We start from the raw sequence: 19,065 nt of genomic DNA, 5'->3' as shown, positions 1-19,065 counted from the left end.
CAACTGGTGTTGTTCACAAATTTAATGCTATTTCTTTTTGAGCAGTGCTGTCCTGCAGTACAGCCCGGATGCTGCTGCACCCTGCAGGGGCTGACCTGCACTTCTGTGCTCTGCAGCTGAGCTGTCTGTGCCTCCATCTTCTCTGGTATGGGAACAGAGCTGCGCAGGAGGATCTGAGCCAAAGCCCTCCTGTGCTTGGGAGAGCGATCTTTGCAGCGGCTCCTTTCAAGTGGTGAGTGGGGCAGCCACAAGTTCCAGACAGGGCAAGGAGGAAGTGATAATTGCCATAAATGGCCCAGTTTTCACTAAGATGTGAAGTCCGAAAGGTCTTTCAAAGCAAAGAGAGGATCATTGTCTCTGCTCAATGCCCCTCTGTGTGCGGAGCCAGGGCAGCTCTGCCCCTGCCCTGGTGCTGGGCATGCCTGGCTGCAGGGGAACATCCTGTCCAGACAGCGCTGGCTCTGGGCCCGCTCTGCACAGGGAAGTCCTGGGAAATAGGAAGCTCCTGTTGGAAGCAAGGCCTCCGTGGGGCTGGGAGCCACTGGCACTGGGCTGGCCGTGTTGCTGTGGGCTCCTTGGTGGGGTTGCCGTGGACCTGACCCCCATCTCTGTCCCTGACCGTCCTATTACTGTGAGCGTGGCCGTCTGGTGCCACGAGAGCCAGGTTCGTGGCCAGGGCTGTGGGCAGTGCTTCCCTTCTCTTTGGGCTCTGGTCTCACTGTGTTTGCACAGATCTGTGAATGCGCAACCAGGGGGTGCTGCTCACAGCTGGAGGCTGCTGTGCACAGCTGCAGCACGACAGGTCTTGGCTGTGCCCAGCCCAATGAGCTGCACTCAGCCCTGACCCTGAGGTGGTCGGAAAGGTGCCATGCCACCTAAGCACTCAAGTCTTCAAGTATCTATCACAGGTCCCAGAACTGCTGGCTCCAGCGTGACACAGCATAGGGGGTCCCCCAGTACTGCAGTCTGATGTTGGGGCTGTTACTGGGCGAGAGGCAGCCCCAGAGGGGCCTGGGCTCAACCAGGAATCACATCTGCCCCCAATGTGCCCCAGGGAATGCAGGATCTCATCCTCTGTGTCCCCAATGATGCCGTCTGAGGAGTCCAGTCACCCAGGTCTATTTGAGGTTTCTGTTTTCTCCTGCCTGGTTCCATGCCCTTCTCACACAGCCCTGAGGCTGGGCTGTGTGCCCAGCAATTTCCTTAGAGAAGGGCTGCTCTCTCAGCAAGGCAGTTATTCCGAATGCCAGCAGGAACAGCCGCGTCTTGGGACCCCAGCCCATATGTTTTGTGCCTTTGCTTTTCCTCCCTGTCATGCAGAAGTTGCTCTCTGCCTGGCCAGCTTCCTTTCTGCCCTGGGCAGTTTGCAGCAGCTCTGGTACCCAGCATGCAGTCAGGCTGCTCACACCTTGCGCTCTTTCCACTGCAAACTGCTGGGATGTGAACTGAGGACCTGGAGAAGCCAGTGTGTTCTGGGTCAGTCGGTCCCCTATGGGACAGGGAGTGGAGGCAGACAGGGTGTGCAGCTAGTGCCTGTGTTTGCTCTCAGCTGCACTTGGTGCCTGGTGCTTCTCAGCCCTGTGACCTGACACCCAGTGCAGTGCTCTTGTTCACCTCTCTGGTCTCATTGCAAAGCGCTCTCTCCTGCCCCAAATCACCTCTCTGCCTCCTGCATTAGCAGCAACCCACTTGTGCTCAGTGCTCCCCTTCCCCCCGTCCCAGCTGAGCCCACAGTTACAGTGCAGCCTGCTGGGTGGTGAAAGATTGGCTCTGCGCTGACCGTGGCAGCCTCTGCTGCTCCATCCCAGCTTGTTCCCAGGGGGTGGCAGTGCCCTCAGGTGTTCGTCAGCACAGCACTCCCGGCAGGTCTCTGCAGCATGGCCCTGACCTGGCACATGTTCTCATTGCTGTCTGCACGTCTGAGCCTCTTCCAAGGTACAGATTATTGAAGACAGATGCTCCCTCTGCAGGGAGACCTGGCACGATGGGGAGGGGGTGGAGGTGGGGCTCCCAAAATTCCGACTTTCTTCCACAGCTGCGTTCCATGGGGACCGTGACTTTACTCTCCCCATGACGTCAAGCACAGCTGCCATGGCGGATATCCGCCCCGCTTCCTCCCCGGGGGAGCAGCGGCCGTCGAGGAGCAGCGCTGTGCTGGCAGGGCCTCGAGGTGCACAGCAGCAGTGCCACGTGTCCCTGGGAGTGCTGCGGCCACGGAGGGCTGAGCTGAGCTGTGAGTGACTGCATTCCACAGGGCTGCTAACGGCAGCTCCTGCTCGGTGCAGGGCTGACTGGAAGAGGAATGCGCTTTCTCTTCCTATGGACTAAACAAAGCCGCCCCGCTGCCTCAGAACCAAAGTTTTCTTGAGCCCAAAATGTTTTGTATTGGTTTGAGTTCACTTTGAACATTTTAAAATATGCTTTTCTTTTTCTTTCTGTATTTATGGACAGTTCAAAGGGAAAGGCCATTTCTAAGTGATAGATGCAGAGTTGGTTCCGTCTTGGTACCTCTAGCACGATCTCTCTGCACAGAAAGCATCAACTGCTTTGGGATGCTTCCCTGGGCAGCCTGGGCTGCTGTGAAATGTGGAGGTTGGTGGCCCTGCCTGTGGCAGGGGTTGGAGCTTCGTGATCTTTGGGGTCCCTTCCAACCCTGGCCATTCTGTGATTCTGTGACAAGATTTTATCACTAAATATTTAATGTGGGTGGCTTGGTAAGAAAACCGGACTTGCTCGAGGCGTCTTAGTGCTGTGTCCTTGCATGGAGCCGGGGGCAGAGGTAGCCTCCTCCCCACGGCTTCCCCTGCTCTGCAGCATCCAGCACACGAGGCAGTGCCTCGTCCCCCTTTGCTTCTCTGCCCCAAGGGCTGTTTCCGACGCAGCCGCTTCGCACGTTTTCCTCTGCTGAGCTGAGTCAGCTGCTGTGCCATGGCCAACTCTCAGAAACCCATAAATCTCCTCAAATCTTCTGAAATCATGAAATCAGCCAAAGGAAGAAAAAAAAGGGGGGGGGTGGAGGGGGAGAAGGAAGAAGAAAGAAATCTTTGTCAATAATATGTTTAGGAAAGGATTTTTTTCTTCTCTGGGGGGTTCAGTATTCATCATTTCCATCTTCAAGATTCCCCCTGCAGCCAGCGGGGCTGGAAATGCTGCACTCTGCTTCAGTGTGAGCCCAGACTCATGTAACCAGGAGAGCTGCGAGAATACGGAATATTGCAAAACTTGATCTGGTTCAGAAGACGGGCGAAGCTGGTGGCCATTCAGCCACATGCGTTTCCCCAGATGCTGCAGCCTGGTGCTCATCATGGGCTCTTCTCCTCCCCTTCCCTGCAGGACTCTGAGCCCACCTGCCCCGCACCCTGCTTGGCTGTCCCCCCAGCAGTCCCCAGCTCCATGCTGGGGGTGGGTTGCTGTGTCCCCACCTCATGGCAGTGTCGCCGTGCCCCAGCTGGGTGCACAGCCTGTGCCGCCCCAACCCCACGAGCGCATCTGTGCTACTGGACCAAGGAGACGTGGAGAGGTTGGGCAGATGGACACACATCATCCTGCAGGAGCCTGGGAACAACTAATTAGGCATAAAATTAGCTGCAGCTTCTATTGCTGGATTTCATTTTTAAATGCAGTGGAAAATACGCTGCTGGAGGGGAAATCAAAGGGGCCTGAGCTTGTGCGTGCAGCCTATGGGATGCCAGTCCTACTGTGAATGCCCTGCTCGTCCCCAGGCAGCATATGGGGCAGGAGCTGGAGGGGCTGCAAACCCGCTGTCCTTCATGGTGTGTCCCTAGGACACACAGCTGGGCAGTCTGGAAATATGGGGCTATCATGGAAAGCCCTGGGAGGGACAGAGTCACCGCCTCTCCTGGTGCAAGAGGGAGGTAAATGTGTAGGAGCAATGCAGCAAGGGGTAAAAGGAGCTCAGTCTGAAGGGGGATGCTGATGCTGGGGGTTTGCAGGAGCCCAAAGGGAGTTTGCTGGCGTGCCCAGAGAAGAGGAGTCCAGAGGCTGCGAGCACAGCCTGCACACAGTGGTTAGCTTTCAAAGCAGTGCGACCTGTACCTGTAACGATGTCATTTGGAAGCTAACACCATTTCCAAGGGCAGGAAACACCGGAATGCTGGATTTCCAGGTGAGCTCCTCAGCACCAGCTTCCCAGTGCCTCCCAGTGACTGCAGAGACACTACTATGCATGACCACCACAAGGAGCTGCAGCTTTTGGTGCCATGCTGCCATGCCCCATGGATCAGCAGGAGGAAACAGCAGCACGCTGCAGCCTGGACCAGTCTCAGCCTCAGCTCCTGTAGCTGTGGTAGCCCAGGCCAGCACCCAGCAGCCACTCGGCTGTGGCATTTGGGTTCTGTTTGTGGAAGTCCCTCTGCAGTCAGCCACCCACCCAACCGCAGCAGAACTGAAAGCAGGGACCTTAGGGTTCTCTTCCCAACGGCAGCACTCAGTGGGATGTTTGGAAGGGAAGCTGAGTCATTTAGCCAGCACTCACACGGCTGCAGGCGGTGCAGGGTGGGGGCAGAACGGTGCAGCTCCCAGCCGCTCCTGGAGACCTGGGCTGGGCACAGAGCTGGGGAAGCATCCCAGGACGCAGCTATTCCCCACCACCTTTTCCCAGCCCATTCCTCTGCCCCCTGCTCCAGCTAAGGAACCCATTTTTAATGAGCATCACCGGGCCCTGCTTGCTCTTTTGCTTTGCAGCACAGAATTACTGGCTCACAGAGTGCCATTATTTCCTCCAATTGCAGCTGCTGGCATTGCGTGGTTCTGCTCAAAACTCCAGTTCCCACCAGAAGACAAAAAAACCTCCAGTTTCGCTGTCATGTTCAAGAACTGAAAACTGCAACACTATTCTGCAGCTCGTTAGCTCTCTCTCTCTCTCTCTCTTTAATCTATTATTTAATTGTCATGATTTTGGAATATCCAACTCTCATTTTTGAGTTCTGAGTCATTTGAGAAACAAAGCCCAAGAGACACAGAGCAGAGCAGGGAGGCAGGAGCTCTGCAGGAGGACTCCTACCAAAGGTCTCGGCTTGGGCAACCAGGAGGGGTGAATATGGAAACAAATGGCTTTAATCAGCTGATTAGAGCTGATTTGTCCCTGGCCTGGTATGGGTTAGGTCAATAGCCTGACCTCGGCGATAGGCAGTTTTGCAGCAGCTGCACAAAGCTTGCTGCCATTGCCCCGCACGTCCCTGGGTTTGCTGGAGGAGCTGAGCCCAGATGCGGCCCAGGAGGCTGCATGGAGGTGGATGCCAAGGCGGTGGCTTAAGGAGAGTGCACTTCCAGCATTCCTTGCCCAAAGCAGCAGCTGGGGAGATTTCCCACCCAGAGCCCAGAAGCCTGCAAGTGTGGAACTGGATTCCTGCAGGTTTGGGCACAAAGCTGCCTGTCACACAGCCCAGGGCAGCCACCGAGCTCTGGGTGCTGAGATGGGGAAAGAAGGACTCACATGGCCCAATGGGGGCTTCGCTCTCCCGTCCCTGTGCCCAGGAAGCTCACCGTGCCCTCCCTGCTGTCCTGTGAGCGTCTTCATCTGCTTCACCTGCACCTTTACACCAACGCTGTTCTGCTGAGCACCTGAGTTCTGCTGCCAGGAACGATGACATCTCAAAGCAGGATGACTGCACGCAGGGATCCGGATGGCCACGGACCGGCTTGGTGGGGAGAGGGTGGGAAAATGCCATTTGCACAACAAGCTCCTTTCCCCATCACTGGGACATGCCCCAGGGCGACAGCTCCAGCAAAGGAAGCGGCTTTTGGAGGGTTTTCTCCTTGTGTTCTGGGGTGTGGGAAGGACTGGAAACATGCCTGCTGGCTGCAAGCACTCCCCTGGGGCCGTGTGCCTCTACAGAGGGACAAAAACCATCTATCGGAAGGAAACTCTGTTGCTAGGGTGAGAAACAACAATGCCAGCACACTTACACTGAGCCACGAGGCCAGTGCTTTCCCTGCGGGACGGGGAGGACATGGCAAGGAGAGGGCATGGGGTGGGGGGCTGCTCCGGGGAGCCGGGGCATTCTCTGCTTCATTTTGCTGTAGTTATATCTCTGCCTTGCATAGTTTTCTTCCTCTTTATCCTTATTCCGTACGAATATGCCTTCATTCCTGAAAGGCTGTTTGGGACTTACAAAATAAAACCCTACAAACAAATAAGCAGAAATAAAGAGCACCTGAATCACGAGGCTTAGGAACTGTGGGTGCCCATCCCTGGAGGTGCCCAAGGCCATGGATGGGCCCCGGGCAGCCTGAGCTGCAGGGCAGCCAGTGCACAGCAGGGGTGGGGCTGGGGGCTGCGAGGTCCCTCCAACACAACCGTGCTGTGGTTCTGTGATTTTGGCATCCCAGCAGGGCAGCCCCATCCTGGTGGCCAGGGGCAGCTGGCAGTGCCACCTTGCAGAGTCAGCCCTATTTCCTGGCTCTTTGGGCACTGAGAATGCTGCTCCCCCAGCCAGGGATCCCTCTGTGAGCCTCTGGGCCAGCGCTGCCCTGGGAAAAGGTTTTAGAAAAGAAAGCAAGAATGCTCCAGCTTGATTTTTGTTTCCAGGCAAACAAACCTTGCCAGGAACAGATTATAGCCTTGGATACAGGGGTACATTGCTGGTGAGAGGAAAAGCTTTGGGCTCAGAGCTCAGGCTTAGGGCCATCAGGGTGCTGCAGAAATTGGCTCAGCAGGAGCCATCCTCATTTATGCTTTGTTCTGTTGCACCTCTTCATTTCTTCCTATCCCAAAGGAACATGAATCTGCAGTCTTGCTGCCCACAGATGGAACCCCAGACAAAGCAGCTTCACATCTGTGTGCTGATGGTCCGATGCCGGAGCCCAGTGCATGCACTGAGGAGAGGTTCATCACCAGATCACCAGCAGTTTGGCAGCCCAGGTGCCTGAGTCGTCAGGCTCATGCAGATTTCAGAGTGCCCACAGGCTCCTGAGGAGGATCCCTGGGCTCTCAGCTGGTCAGCATATTGCAGCAGCTCTTGAGCATGTCATGGGGCTGTGTGAGCCCTGCTGAGCTGTGCTGGTGGCTTGAATTATCCCACTCGTCCTTATCTCACAATCATTGGGCTCTCCCAGATACATCTCCCTGCACTCACAGATGGGAGCAGAAATCCCATTGCTAAGCCCTCCCTTTGGAACTCATCCCGCTGCAGTGACTCCAAGCTCATCCCATCCTTCCTGTTATTTCCCAAACACATGTGGAGCTGCAGAGCCGCCCACCAGAGCCCCCAGATGTCTTTTCTTTCCCATCCAGTGAAGATGCAGAGAAGCCCAGCCCTGGGCAGCCGGCAGCCCCCACCCCACACACTCCATTCTCCCCTCCAATGAAGTCCTTTTGTTCCTTCCAGTTTCTCCACTTGTCACCCGTTCAGCCCAGGCAGTTCGTGCCCAGGTGGCCCCATGTCACCTGCTTTTGTTGGGACAGGTGGATTAGATAAACCTCTTTCCTTTGCCTGGGAAACGAGCTGTCCTGAGGCTTGGGGTGAGCAAGGTGCCCTTCCTTTCCTCGTCTTTGTTCCTCACCGGTTGCTTTGTCCTCAGCAAGTGGTTTGTCTGTGAGTCCCTCCGGGTGGGGACGGGCATTGTAACACAGCTGGGACAGGGCCACACCAGGACTGCTTTTCCTGGTGCCTCACCTCCCAGGTAGGGCTGTTCCTCCTGTGATTTCTCTGAGCTTGGCAAAGATCTGAAGTCAATGCCCGTGTCAGCTGCTGGTGAGACGCTCATCCCAAGAGCCTACAGGTGTGCTGGACATGCTGGTGCCAACTCCTAACTCTCCTAACTCAGATTTACGTGGGACCACCACTCAGTGTTTCCCAGACACGAGGCTAGTAAAGGCACCGCTGGGGCTCTGGCTCTGCCCTGTCTGTGCTTATTGCATCCATCCATTCCTCAGGGCTCGCTGGGAAGCAAAGATGCCATTTAGTGTCATATTCTGCTCCTTCTCTGCCTGGCCCATGTAGTGAAAGTAGGCTGTAAGCATGCAAGATTTGCATTAACTCATGGCAATGTTATTGTCTGGCAGCACAGCTGCCTCTGGCTGGTGATACTCGAGGCTACAATAGCAGCAGGGTGGCAGGGTGACAAGGGGTAGCGTGGCAAGGCAGGAGGACGACAAGGCATCAGAGTGATGAGGTAATAGGATGATAAAGGGGCAAGGTGACAGATAGCAGGGTGACAAGGCAGCAGGGTGGTCAAGGCTGCACCAGCCTGGCTCCCTGCTGAGCTGAACCTGCTTAGTCAGGCAGATCCTTTGCTTCAAAATCTGGGTCCCTGCAGAGGTGACATCTGTGTCACTGGGGTATTCCTTGCATTGCTGGTGTCCAGAACCCAACGTCCTTGGTTTCCTCAGACAAACAAGGCTGAATTCTCTTCCCCCCATGCTCTATCTTCTTCTCCCTTGCTTTTCTTTTTTCCTCTGATTTCATTCATGCCCGGAACTTATTATGTACTCCTCAACACGGATTGCCCATCTGGTACCACCACTTCACTGCAAGCACTGTGTCCTTGTGGGGCCATAGCTGGGATGTCTCTGTGGGGCTGGTGCTGCCTGCACAGCGTGGGTAGTGGCACAGCTGCCCCCCTCTGACCCACAGCCCCATGGATGGGCAGGAGCTGCTATTCACCTGGCAACGGGCCTGGTGCAGCAGTGTCACTGCACTGCTGTGCAGCATCGCTGGATGTTTCTCTGGTTCCATGTGAGTTTGCGTGCCGTAATTCCCCTTGCATGGCTGGGACTGCGTCCAGCCCATGGGAATGTCCCAGTGCTTGGTGCTTCCCTGCCTGTGCTGGAAGATGGGTCTCCCGGCACGTCTGCTTTGGCTTGAGGCTCTGCTGAGGCCCTGAGGGCTGTGGTGTGAGCAGCACTGCAGTGGAAGGGTGGTTGGTGCACGGCTGTATTGAAATGCTTCAGAGATTCCTCACTCTGCAGCTCCCTGGAAAGCAGTGCCAGTGCGAGGCACAACAGGAATCACAGCAGCTAATGGCCAGGGCTGGCCATGGGCTTCCTCAGAGCTCAGCTTGAGCTACTCCAGACATTCCTCATTCAACACTGGTTGAAGAAAGCTTGGTTCCTCTTCAAACAGCCTCTGAAGACCTCTTCTCGAAGCTGATTCAGCCAGGAAGAGAAATGCCAAGTTTGGCAGCCATTGGGGAAAGAATTATGAGTGATCCAGAGGAGATCCTTCTGCTTCTGTGTTCATCCTCAGTGCTGCTGTGCCTATGGCAGATGCAGGAGTGCACCTCAGGAAGGCTATGGGGTGGGAAGCAGCAGGAGAAGTCCAGACAGTTGAGAAGGAAAACTGAGTGGAGCCTATAAAGCCATCAGTGGGGCAGGAAGATGGAGGTAACTGCACTCTGCTAATCCTTGCACCCAGCACTTCTGATATTAGCAGCAGTATACTTAAAGGAAAGGGGAACACATCTTTTTTTTTTTCCTACATAAATCTGTACATGAATGTCTTGAAGTTCATTGGCATAGGTTTTCCAGCAGCTAAAAGCTGAAAGCAAGAAGTTATCCACTGCTGCACACAGACAGGTGGGGTAAGGGTGGAGAACCATAGACTCGTAGAATCACAGCATGGCCTGGGTTGCAAAGGAGCACAGCGCTCATTCAGCTCCAACCCCTGCTGTGTGCAGGTCACCAACCAGCAGCCCAGGCTGCCCAGAGCCACATCCAGCCTGGCCTTGAATGCCTGCAGGGATGGGGCATCCACAGCCTCCTTGGGCAACCTGTGCCAGTGCCTCACCACCCTCTGGCTCAAAAACTTCCTCTTCGTATCCAACCCAAACCTCCCCTGTCTCACTTTAAAACCATTCCCCTTGTCCCATCACCATCCACCCTCACAAACAGCCGTTCCCCCTCCTGTTTATTCACCCCCTTCAAGTACTGGAAGGCCACAGTGAGGTCTCCCTGCAGTCTTCTCTTCTCCAAGCCAAACAAGCTCATTTCCTAGGCACACTGCCCTCACTGTGTCTCTGTTGCACCTTTCCCTTCCCCAGCCCCTGCTCCAGGCACTCCTGCAGCCCCCAGCAAAACAGAGGGGTGCTGGGGCTCCTGCTCTGCAGCCAAAAGACCGAAACGAATCATAGAACAGCCTGGGTTGAAAAGGACCACAAAGATTATCTAGTTTCAACCCCCAAAAACAAAGCCTGTGCGGGTCTGGTGAGCCTCCCTCCCGCTGCCTCTCCTGCACAGGGATGGTTTCCCTCTCAGCAGTGGCACATGGCATTGGGAGCACTTCCTCCTTCCCCACCTCTCAGGGGCTCACCGGCCCCACAGAGCCCCACAGGCCGTGAGCAGGAGCTGGGTGCTCTGCTGGTTCTCCTATAGAGAAGCCCAGGAAGGAGCGGCGCTCGGCGGTACGGCGCTGGGGCTGCCCAGCTGGGTTCCCTTCCAGCAGTGGAGCTGCCATGATGTGCAGTGAGCATCTTGCTTCAGAAACGAGCACTGCAAGGCAGCCTGCAGGGAGCTGAAGGAGCCCTCCTGCACAAAGCCCGGCTGCGCTGGAAGCCGCTTTCACTCCTCTCCTTGGTGATATCTCCTTGTTTATTATTTTGCTCACTGTTTGATCCCTCCTTGTAAGCAAGCTCAAAATGTCCTTCTCAGGCAGGGCCCCAGCCTTGCTTGGCTTGGTGCTCCATTTGGAAATGCGTTACATTATTCACTTGTGACCGTATTAAAAACAACCCCAATATATATCTGAGCTCCTTAGGGCTGTCATAAACTTGCAATGATTAAAAGCAGAAACACGTTGGTAACACTAAATCTTGGTAGGCGAGACTCCTCAGAGCTTTCCATAGCGTTCCATAGCGTTGCATGCACTGAAACCCCCTCGGGGTGTTGGGGACGAGAGGGTCCCCCTTTCCCAGAGCCCGGCCGGGGATACGGGGGGCTGAGCCCACGGGAGCGTGATGCACGGGGGCCGGGCGGGGGCTGCGCCTCGGGACAGGGACAACGCCCGGGGCGGGGGGGAGATGGAGCTGAGCCCCGTTAGGGGGTGTAGGGCTGCGGGAGGCACAGAGCCCGGGGCGGGGGTCGGCGCGGGGCCGAGCGGCACGCAGAGCCCGGTGTCCCGCCCGGGTGGGCCGGGGCGGCGGTGACTCAGCCGGGAGAGGCGGGCGAGGAGGAGGAGGAGGAGGAGCGGCGGCCGCCGCAGAGCCGCTCACCTGCCCCCACCGAGCGGCGGCAGCGCCCGCCCGGCCCCGCCATGGCCCGCCGGGCCGCCGCCGTGCTGCTGCTGCTCGCCCTCGGCTGCCTCCTGGGCATCCTCCTGCTCTGCCTCGGCTCCGGGGACACGCGCGGCCCGCCGAGCTTCAAGGTGAGCCGGGGGGGGAGGGGGACCGCGCTGCGGGGTGGGGGTCCCGGGAGCGCCCCGAGAGCCGGGCGGCCCTGCGAGGGGGGGCGGCTCCGCGATGCGCGGCTCCCGCTGCGGTCCCTGAGCCGCTGCCGCGGGGTCGGGGCGGGGGGGCGGCGCGCCGGGAGCCTCCAGCTGCACTGCGGGGCGAGGAGCGCTCTGCCCTGTGAGAACGAGCTGCTCTTTTTTTTTTTTTTCATTGTAAATTCAGGCTCTGAAGGAAGTTCTCAACCAACTCCTTTCTGGGGAAGTGCTCCAGTTCACTCTTTTGCTGCCCGGATCTTTTGTTTTACAAAATCCCGTGTCCTCCAGGGACAGACAGCTTGTGCAGGAGGAGCGGGCTCCTGCCATGGAAAGTGGCAAACCCAAACCTCTTTCTCACCCCGAGCTTTCTCAGCCAGCCTGGATGCCAGCTGTGTGTCTTCTCTCTGGGTTTGACCGATGCAATAAAGATTAGGTTGAGAAAATGAGCTGGTTTAGCTGGGGTGATAGTCCCCAGTTGTCAGTAGACTTTAATAATTAACTCTTTTCCTGTGACACATTGCTCTGCTGTGTGCTGTGGCATTTAGGACTGGGGTTATAGCTGTTTTCCAAATGGATTTCATCCCTTGGGACAGAGGGGAAACAGATGGACCTCTGCTGAGTCCCACCTGTGTTTGCAGTGCTTTGGTTGCTGTGCAAAGCCTATTCTCCAGCAGTGGCAGCTCAAAGCCAGCTGTGCTCAGAGGATCCCTTTCCTCTCCCTGCAGGATGCACACAGGTTCCCGAGGCTGAGCCCAGGGACCCGGGCTTTGCCCTATCTCTGGATGGAGCAAGCATAGACAGTGACCACAGTGGGGCCGTTGTCACCGCAACACCGCCCCACAGCCACCCTGGAAGCCAGCAGCTGTGTCCCCAGCCCTGCTTGTGGCAGGAGGAGACAGCGAAGCAGGGGATTCCAGCCCCACAGCCAGCCAGCAGCTTCCCAGCCTGTGTCACGCTGCTGTGGGACGAAGGTGCCCTTGGGGGTTGGGATGTGAGTGCCTGCTGGCCTCGGGATCTACCCAGGCTCTGGGCAGTGGCAGGAGTTGTGCCATGGCTCTGCTCCGTCGTGGCTGTGAGTGGGGGCTGCAGGCCCATCCTGCTGCAGTACTTGGTGGCTTGGTTGTCTCAGCAGCAACTGCTGAATGGTCGCTCGGCTCACTGGCGAGCTAAGGTTAACCCATAGCTTCACTTCTCTTTCCAGCTCCTTTGCTTGAAATATAGCCCTAAAAATACCCCAGATTATTTATTCTGCTGCCAGAGGGACTGATCTTGGGAGCGTGCTCTTCTCCTTCCCTTCTGGGTACACAGCTGAACTTACAGCATCGCAGCCTCACAGCTCTGAGCCGTTTTCTTTCCTTCTGTGGGATCAGCAGATCCCGTGGGTACACAGCTCAGCTGTCACGGTGCCACCAGATGCTGGCGTTGTGGGACTGTCCCACGCTCTGGGGCCAGGTCTGTGGACACGTGCAAAGCCGTGCCAGGGTGCTTGTGGCCAGGGCAGGGCACAGGGGCTGGCACCATGGCAGGAATTGTCCCCAAGTACCATGCAGGAGCTGCCAGTACATGTGTACCCTAGAGGTCTATAGGGCTCTGCTCAGTCTGAGAGGAGAGGGTCTGCCCTCAGAGGCTTTTAAAGCAGAGGGCACAGGGACATGCCCATGGGGGGCAGTGGGTTCTGCAAACCGCTCCGTGCTGCAACCCAGGTCTGATGCAACCCCCATGCAGCAGCTCCAGGCTGCAGTTGGGCACAGAAATTGGGGTTCAGTGCGTGTCACCAGATAGCACCTCTCCCCAGCTTCTGCTCAGGGCGAGCACAGAGGAAGCCAACAGATGAAATGTGGTTAAGAGGGGGGTGTGGGTGAGATGCAGCCTCTGTCTCCCTCACTCCTGCAGAGCTCAGGTCTTGCTCTTGGTGTGAGGTCAGGGCTGCTTGCTCCGGTTTGCCTTGCATGGCAGCTGGGCCACAGCATCTTGCAGAGCGTGCCCTGCTCTCTGCAGGCCTCAGCAGGCAGAGCAGCTGTCCCAGACATGTACATGCTCACCATGGGGCACACACATGCCTATGCACATGCGTACATGCAAGCACACATTTGCAGGCACTTAAATACACATGCACATATCCACACAGGCAGCTGCATGCACAGACACAAGCCTGCATGCTTGCATGCATTCTCACCCCTACATCTACATCTACAGTGAACGTGCCCACACGTGCACCTGCATGTACACATGCCCATGCACACGTGCCCCCACCTGCGTGCACCTCTCTGGAAGCTGGCAGCCAGCTCAGCCCCAAACTGCACTTTGTCCCTGGGTATTTTTCTCCCCCTACAGATGCACAGGGCTTCTACTGCACGTGGCCCAGTCTCCCCAGGCAATAATTGGGATGGTGTGGAGGACATTGGGCCCCTGGGCCTCCTTCCTGCTGGCCACAGGGCTGGTGGGCCTGAGCAGCACGTGCCACTGAGCAGCTGGGTGGTGCTGGGACCCTCCTGGGGACCCTCACCTGCAGGGCCCTGTCCCCACCAGCAGCCCACGGGCAGAGCTGGGACAGAAGCAGCCTGTCTGGGGGGCCACATGGGTGGTGGATGGTTTCACAGCATGCAGGTAAAGCTTTTCTCCAGGCCACGTTTAGGATGGAGGTGGTCTCACCCCGGGGAGATGCTCAGCCGGGGCTCCTGTTAGCAGCAGCACAGCCCCAGCCGGTGCCGGAACCCGAGCGATCCCATGCCCTCAGAGGGGTCTGGGGGCTGTGGCTGGGAGGGACGGGTGGCTCCTCCTGGAGCCGTGTAACCGCGCTTGGCAGGAGGAGAGGGGTTATTTATAGCCGGAGAATGGCCGAGCCTTACAAGGGCAGGCAGGGATGAGGTGGCGGGCTGCCCTTCTTTGGAGCGCCGGGGCCCGGGGCAGCTCCCAGGTGTCCTCCCGCCCGGCGGGGCAGCACTCGGCCAGGGCAGCGCTTCTCCGTGCCCCCCCGCCCCGAGCAGCGCCTGTTCCGCTGCCCGCGGTGCCCCGGGCCGGGAGGGAGCGCGGTGTGCGCGGCGGGGCCGTGCTGGACGCCCGGCTGACCCCCGCCTCTCCGCCTGCAGTACGGCATCGTGCTGGACGCCGGGTCCTCTCACACGGCCGTGTTCATCTACAAGTGGCCCGCGGACAAGGAGAACGACACTGGGGTGGTCAGCGAGCACAGCATGTGCGATGTGGAGGGTAAGCGCTGTCCCGGCAGCGGTGGTGGCGCGTCCCTCGCTGGCCCTGCTGCCTCCCCGCGCTCCCAGCGGGAGCAAGGAGGTGCTAAGAGGGGTCCTGCTCTGTTCCCTAAACCTCCCCTGGTCCCAGAGAAAATGGGCTCGGAACACACCAACAGTTTCTCTCTCCAAACCCAGGGTGGTTCACTGCCCAGCAGAGAGTGAGCTGTGGGCAGGCAGCTGCAGCTGAGCTCCGTTCCGCTGTCGTTGCGACCGTCCGTCCGCAGCAACCCTCTGCCTTTCTGAGCATCCAGGGGGGGAGCGAAGCCACTCCCCGAGCATCCTCCGCCCACCCCATGGCTGCAATGCAGTTTCCCTCTCCGCAGGTCCTGGCATCTCCAGCTACAGCTCCAAACCTCCGGCTGCTGGGAAAAGCTTAGAGCACTGCCTGAGGCAGGCTATGAGAGACGTGCCCAAGGAGAAGCACGCGGGCACTCCGCTCTACCTGGGTGCCACGGCCGGCATGCGCCTGCTCAGGTGAGCGTCAACCCTGCTGTGCTGTCAGGGGGCCTGGGGACGTCCCTGCAGGGATGTGAGCCTTTCCCACCTGCCTGCAGCTCCTTCTCTGTCCCTTTCACTGCTGTGTCTCCGTCTCTCCTGCAGAATTGCAGACCCAAAGTCCTCAGATGCCGTCCTCAGTGAAGTGATGGCCACACTGAAGTCGTACCCCTTTGATTTCCGGGGAGCAAAGATCCTGTCAGGAGAAGAGGAAGGGGTGTTTGGCTGGGTCACGGCAAACTACCTCCTGGAGAACTTCATCAAGGTGGGCAGGGGCACGCAGCGGGGCCAGCAGGGCAGTCAGGCTGTCCTGCAGCTCATCATGTCCCACACCCACTGCTGTCTCCTTGCCTAGCGTGGTTGGCTTGGGGAGTGGATCCAATCCAAGAAAAGGACCCTGGGGGCCATGGACTTTGGAGGCGCTTCCACACAGATCACCTTTGAAACCAGTGACGCCATTGAAGATCCCAGAAATGAGGTGATGCTGAAGCTGTATGGCCAGCCATACAAGGTGTACACCCACAGCTTTCTCTGCTATGGAAGGGACCAAGTCCTCAAGAGGCTGCTCTCAAAGGTCCTCCAGGTATTGGCACGTGCTCGCCTGTCACCACCCCAGCATTCATTCAGAGCGGGAGGTACCAGACCTGGCTCCTTTAAAGCACCTTGCTTTGGACTTGTGGCTGGCCCCCTGGGTTCAGCAGTGGGGTCTGGGGAGGGATGATATGAAGAAACCCAAGCGTAGCCAGGCCTCCCGCTTCCCCTGCAGGCATCTCTTAGCCCTGTTCGGTAGGACAGGCCAGCTGCACGTACTTCCCAGCCAACTCGGTGCAACTCAACTCAAAAGCCAACACTGGCTTTTGCCCCTTAAGCCTCTCCCACAGTCCCAGGGCTTCTTCCTCTCTCCTTAAGCCTGTGTCAATCATCTCCAGACACTGGTGGCAACTGCTGAGTTCTGTGCTCCTCTGGTCCCGCTGCCCAGGCTCATCAGCACCTCCCACCAGGAACCGGAGGCAATGCAGCACTGGGGCTGTGGCCCAGGGGAGCTGGGATGACGTGTGTTGCTCCTCCCACAGGCTGAGAACTACCAAGAAACTGTCGCCAATCCTTGCTGGCCCACGGGCTACCGCAAGAGTCTGTCACTGAGCAGCATCTATGACAGCCCCTGCACGGAGAAGGAGCGGCCCGGCCTCCCCCTCAACACCACCGTCGTCGTGTCCGGCAGCGGGAATGGGAACCTCTGTGCTGTGCACGTCAGCAAGCTCTTTGACTTCACCAACTGCTCCTTCTCCCGCTGCTCCTTCGATGGCGTTTTCCAGCCTGAGGTTTCGGGAAACTTCATCGTAAGTCCCAGCGCAGAGCAGGGTGGTGGGGGCCCAGGTGTCTCATGGCAGCAAAACCCGACTGCAGCTCTGCAAGGATGGTTGCTCGTGCCCACCGCACTGGTTACAGCAGCTCTCTATGGTGCAGGTTTGCTCCCAGCTTGTCCTACAGCTGCTTCCATTCCTCCATTAGGCCTTCTCTGCCTTCTTCTACACGGTGGACTTCATCCAGACAGTGATGGAGAGACCCGTGCACTTGCCCAGTGACCTGAAGGACGCTGCTGAGACCATCTGTGCCAGCAGCTGGAATGAGGTGGGCTCCCAGGCACAAGGGGGAGGAGAGGGCTGCTTTGCACGGCGCATCCCCCAGGCTCCGAGAGCAGCCCTTAGAGGGTCCTGGATGTCCTGGCACCCTCCCATCCCATGCAGGATGGAGAGGGTTGGTGGTGGTTCCCACATGGGACCAAAAGAGGCTCAGGAAGGTACGAGCAGCACCTTGGCCAGCCAGGTGCAATCACCCAGAGTCTCTGACTACAGAAACTACCTGAACCCTGCTGGCTTGATCTCTTTTCTCTGTTCCTCCATGCTCCCATTCAGCTGTACCAGAAAGCTCCCAGGCTGGAGAAGAGGCTGCCTGACTACTGTGCTACCAGCATGTTTGTTTATCTGCTCATCACAAAGGGTTACAACTTCAACAACCGTTCCTTCCCCAGTATTGCCTTCCAGAAAAAGGTGGGTAACACCAGGGCACACAGCCATCCCATGGTACTCATTCAACACTGGGACAAAAAGTGAGAGATGAACCCACACCAAGAGCTGAGCGGTGTATGAGGGAAGGTCCTCGAGAACAGGAGCAGGATGGGACTCCCAGTTTTGGGGCATATATTTTGGGAACGAATGACCCTAACCGTAGGGTTGTCACAGGGTCAGGAATTTCAAGGTCCACCAGTTTCTCCTTGGCCCTCCAAGCAGCAGAGATCTCAAACAACCCAGGCTTGTTGGGAAGTGAGCTCAGGGCAGGATCCCAACTTTGCCAAGTCCAACCACGTACGTTGGGCGTGGGGAGCGAGGTCAGGACTGTCCCAGGCAGATGAGATCCTCCTCCCGTCAGATGAGACCAGTTAACACACAAACACTCACCCACGGGGGCACTCTTTGTGCCTGGGCTGGCCGGACCCACAGGTGAGCAAGGACTCAGGCCGCTGGAGCTGCCCTCCACTGGGCTCACAATGGAAGGAGCGGTGACCGTGCTGTGCTGTTTCCACAGGCAGGAGAAACCTCCATCGGTTGGGCCCTCGGCTACATGCTGAACCTCACCAACATGATCCCGGCAGAGGAGCCTGCTTCCCACAGGAGCATGCTGTACAACTACTGGGTCATCCTCATCCTGCTCTTTGTGATCACCACCCTGACAGCTCTGCTGACTGCTGTCTACCTGCTCCGGCGCAGCAAGTCCAGCACAATCTAACCCTGGGACAGGACAGCCTTCTCTGCAGCACCCAACACCATCCTTCCTGCTGGAGTCTCCGTGGCCTGAGTACTTGGGATTCAGCAAGTGCTTGGAGACACTCTCCCTCACACCTGATGCTGTATACCCCAGAAGGAAAGCTGCCCCTTTTTGCCCTCCCTTTGCTTTCAAGCTGCAGAAAGAGGGGGATAAAAGAGGAGGAGAATGTCTTAAGGGATTCCCAGTGCTACTCAGGGACAGATGCTGGAGCAGGCTTGAGGTGTGGACATTCATACCTGGGGTATCTGTCTGCCTCTTGACCCGGGCTGGTCTGTGCCAGTGAGCCCAGACAACTGTATTCTCACATACATGGGGAGGGTGGGGAATATTACTCTAGTCCTTATAGCCGACTCACTACCTGTCCCTGGAGAACCAGCCCAGCCATTCCAGGGAGCTCTGGGCATCACCCAGAACTTAACTGTCTTTCTGGTGGATGCACAAACCCCACTGAACTTCCTGAGGGCCAAATCCTGGCCTGGACTTCCACCTGTCTCTGCTCAGGGCCATCAGGTAGAGGCTTAGCAACAAGCAGAGCAGGCAGCGTCTTGTGCCCCCCAGCAATCAGATGTAATGCCTTCCTCATTCCTGCGGTCCCTGTGCCACTGTCAGCTCTGCCACAAGTGCTGCCTTGGGCTCCCAGCTGCTGCCACAGGGGTACAAACTTGCTGCAGGAGCAAGGCTTTGTGCAGCTTGAGGGTTTGAGTCCTGCATCACCCCAAGGCAGACATCTGGGAGGATGTGCCTTTATTTCTGAATGAGTGGGAAAAAACAAACAAACAAACAAACAACAGGGACATGGGAATGTGCAGGAAGGCCTGTGGGCTTTGTTTTCTTTTGTTTTGTTGGTTCTTTTTTATAATCAGAAATAAACCTTTGTAACCACTCCTGTGGCTTTGTTGGTACAGGGCTGCCTGTGCTGCAGGTGCAAGGGCACAGTTGGGCTCCCCTGGACACAGCTGCACACTCAGCTTTACCCAAAGGGCTCGCTCCCTTCAAGCCTGCCCAGTGCTCAGACACAGCCATGGCTTTGTAGCCTGCAGAATCGTCAAAGAGAGTCCAGGCTGGGCTTAAAGCCTGGTATCAAGCCCACCTGGAAATGGAAGTTTCAGGCAGCC

General features: G+C 57.4%; 1 protein-coding gene across 1 annotated transcript; it reads left to right on the top strand.

The window, feature by feature from the left end:
- The first annotated feature begins 11,178 nt into the window (after window positions 1-11,178).
- ENTPD2 (ectonucleoside triphosphate diphosphohydrolase 2) lies at window positions 11,179-18,832 on the top strand. The gene is made up of 9 exons (XM_052681321.1): window positions 11,179-11,321; window positions 14,471-14,588; window positions 14,953-15,103; window positions 15,230-15,389; window positions 15,480-15,707; window positions 16,198-16,464; window positions 16,637-16,756; window positions 17,041-17,175; window positions 17,711-18,832. The coding sequence occupies exons 1-9, from the start codon at window positions 11,211-11,213 to the stop codon at window positions 17,909-17,911; spliced, it is 1,491 nt and encodes a 496-aa protein (XP_052537281.1). The 5' UTR covers window positions 11,179-11,210; the 3' UTR covers window positions 17,912-18,832.
- The last annotated feature ends 233 nt before the right edge of the window (window positions 18,833-19,065 follow it).

The sequence above is a fragment of the Tympanuchus pallidicinctus genome, unplaced genomic scaffold (genome assembly GCF_026119805.1).
Source record: "Tympanuchus pallidicinctus isolate F22 unplaced genomic scaffold, pur_lepc_1.0 scaffold19, whole genome shotgun sequence".
Classification (NCBI taxonomy): Eukaryota; Metazoa; Chordata; class Aves; order Galliformes; family Phasianidae; genus Tympanuchus; species Tympanuchus pallidicinctus.
This window is presented reverse-complemented; position numbering and strand designations above follow the sequence as displayed.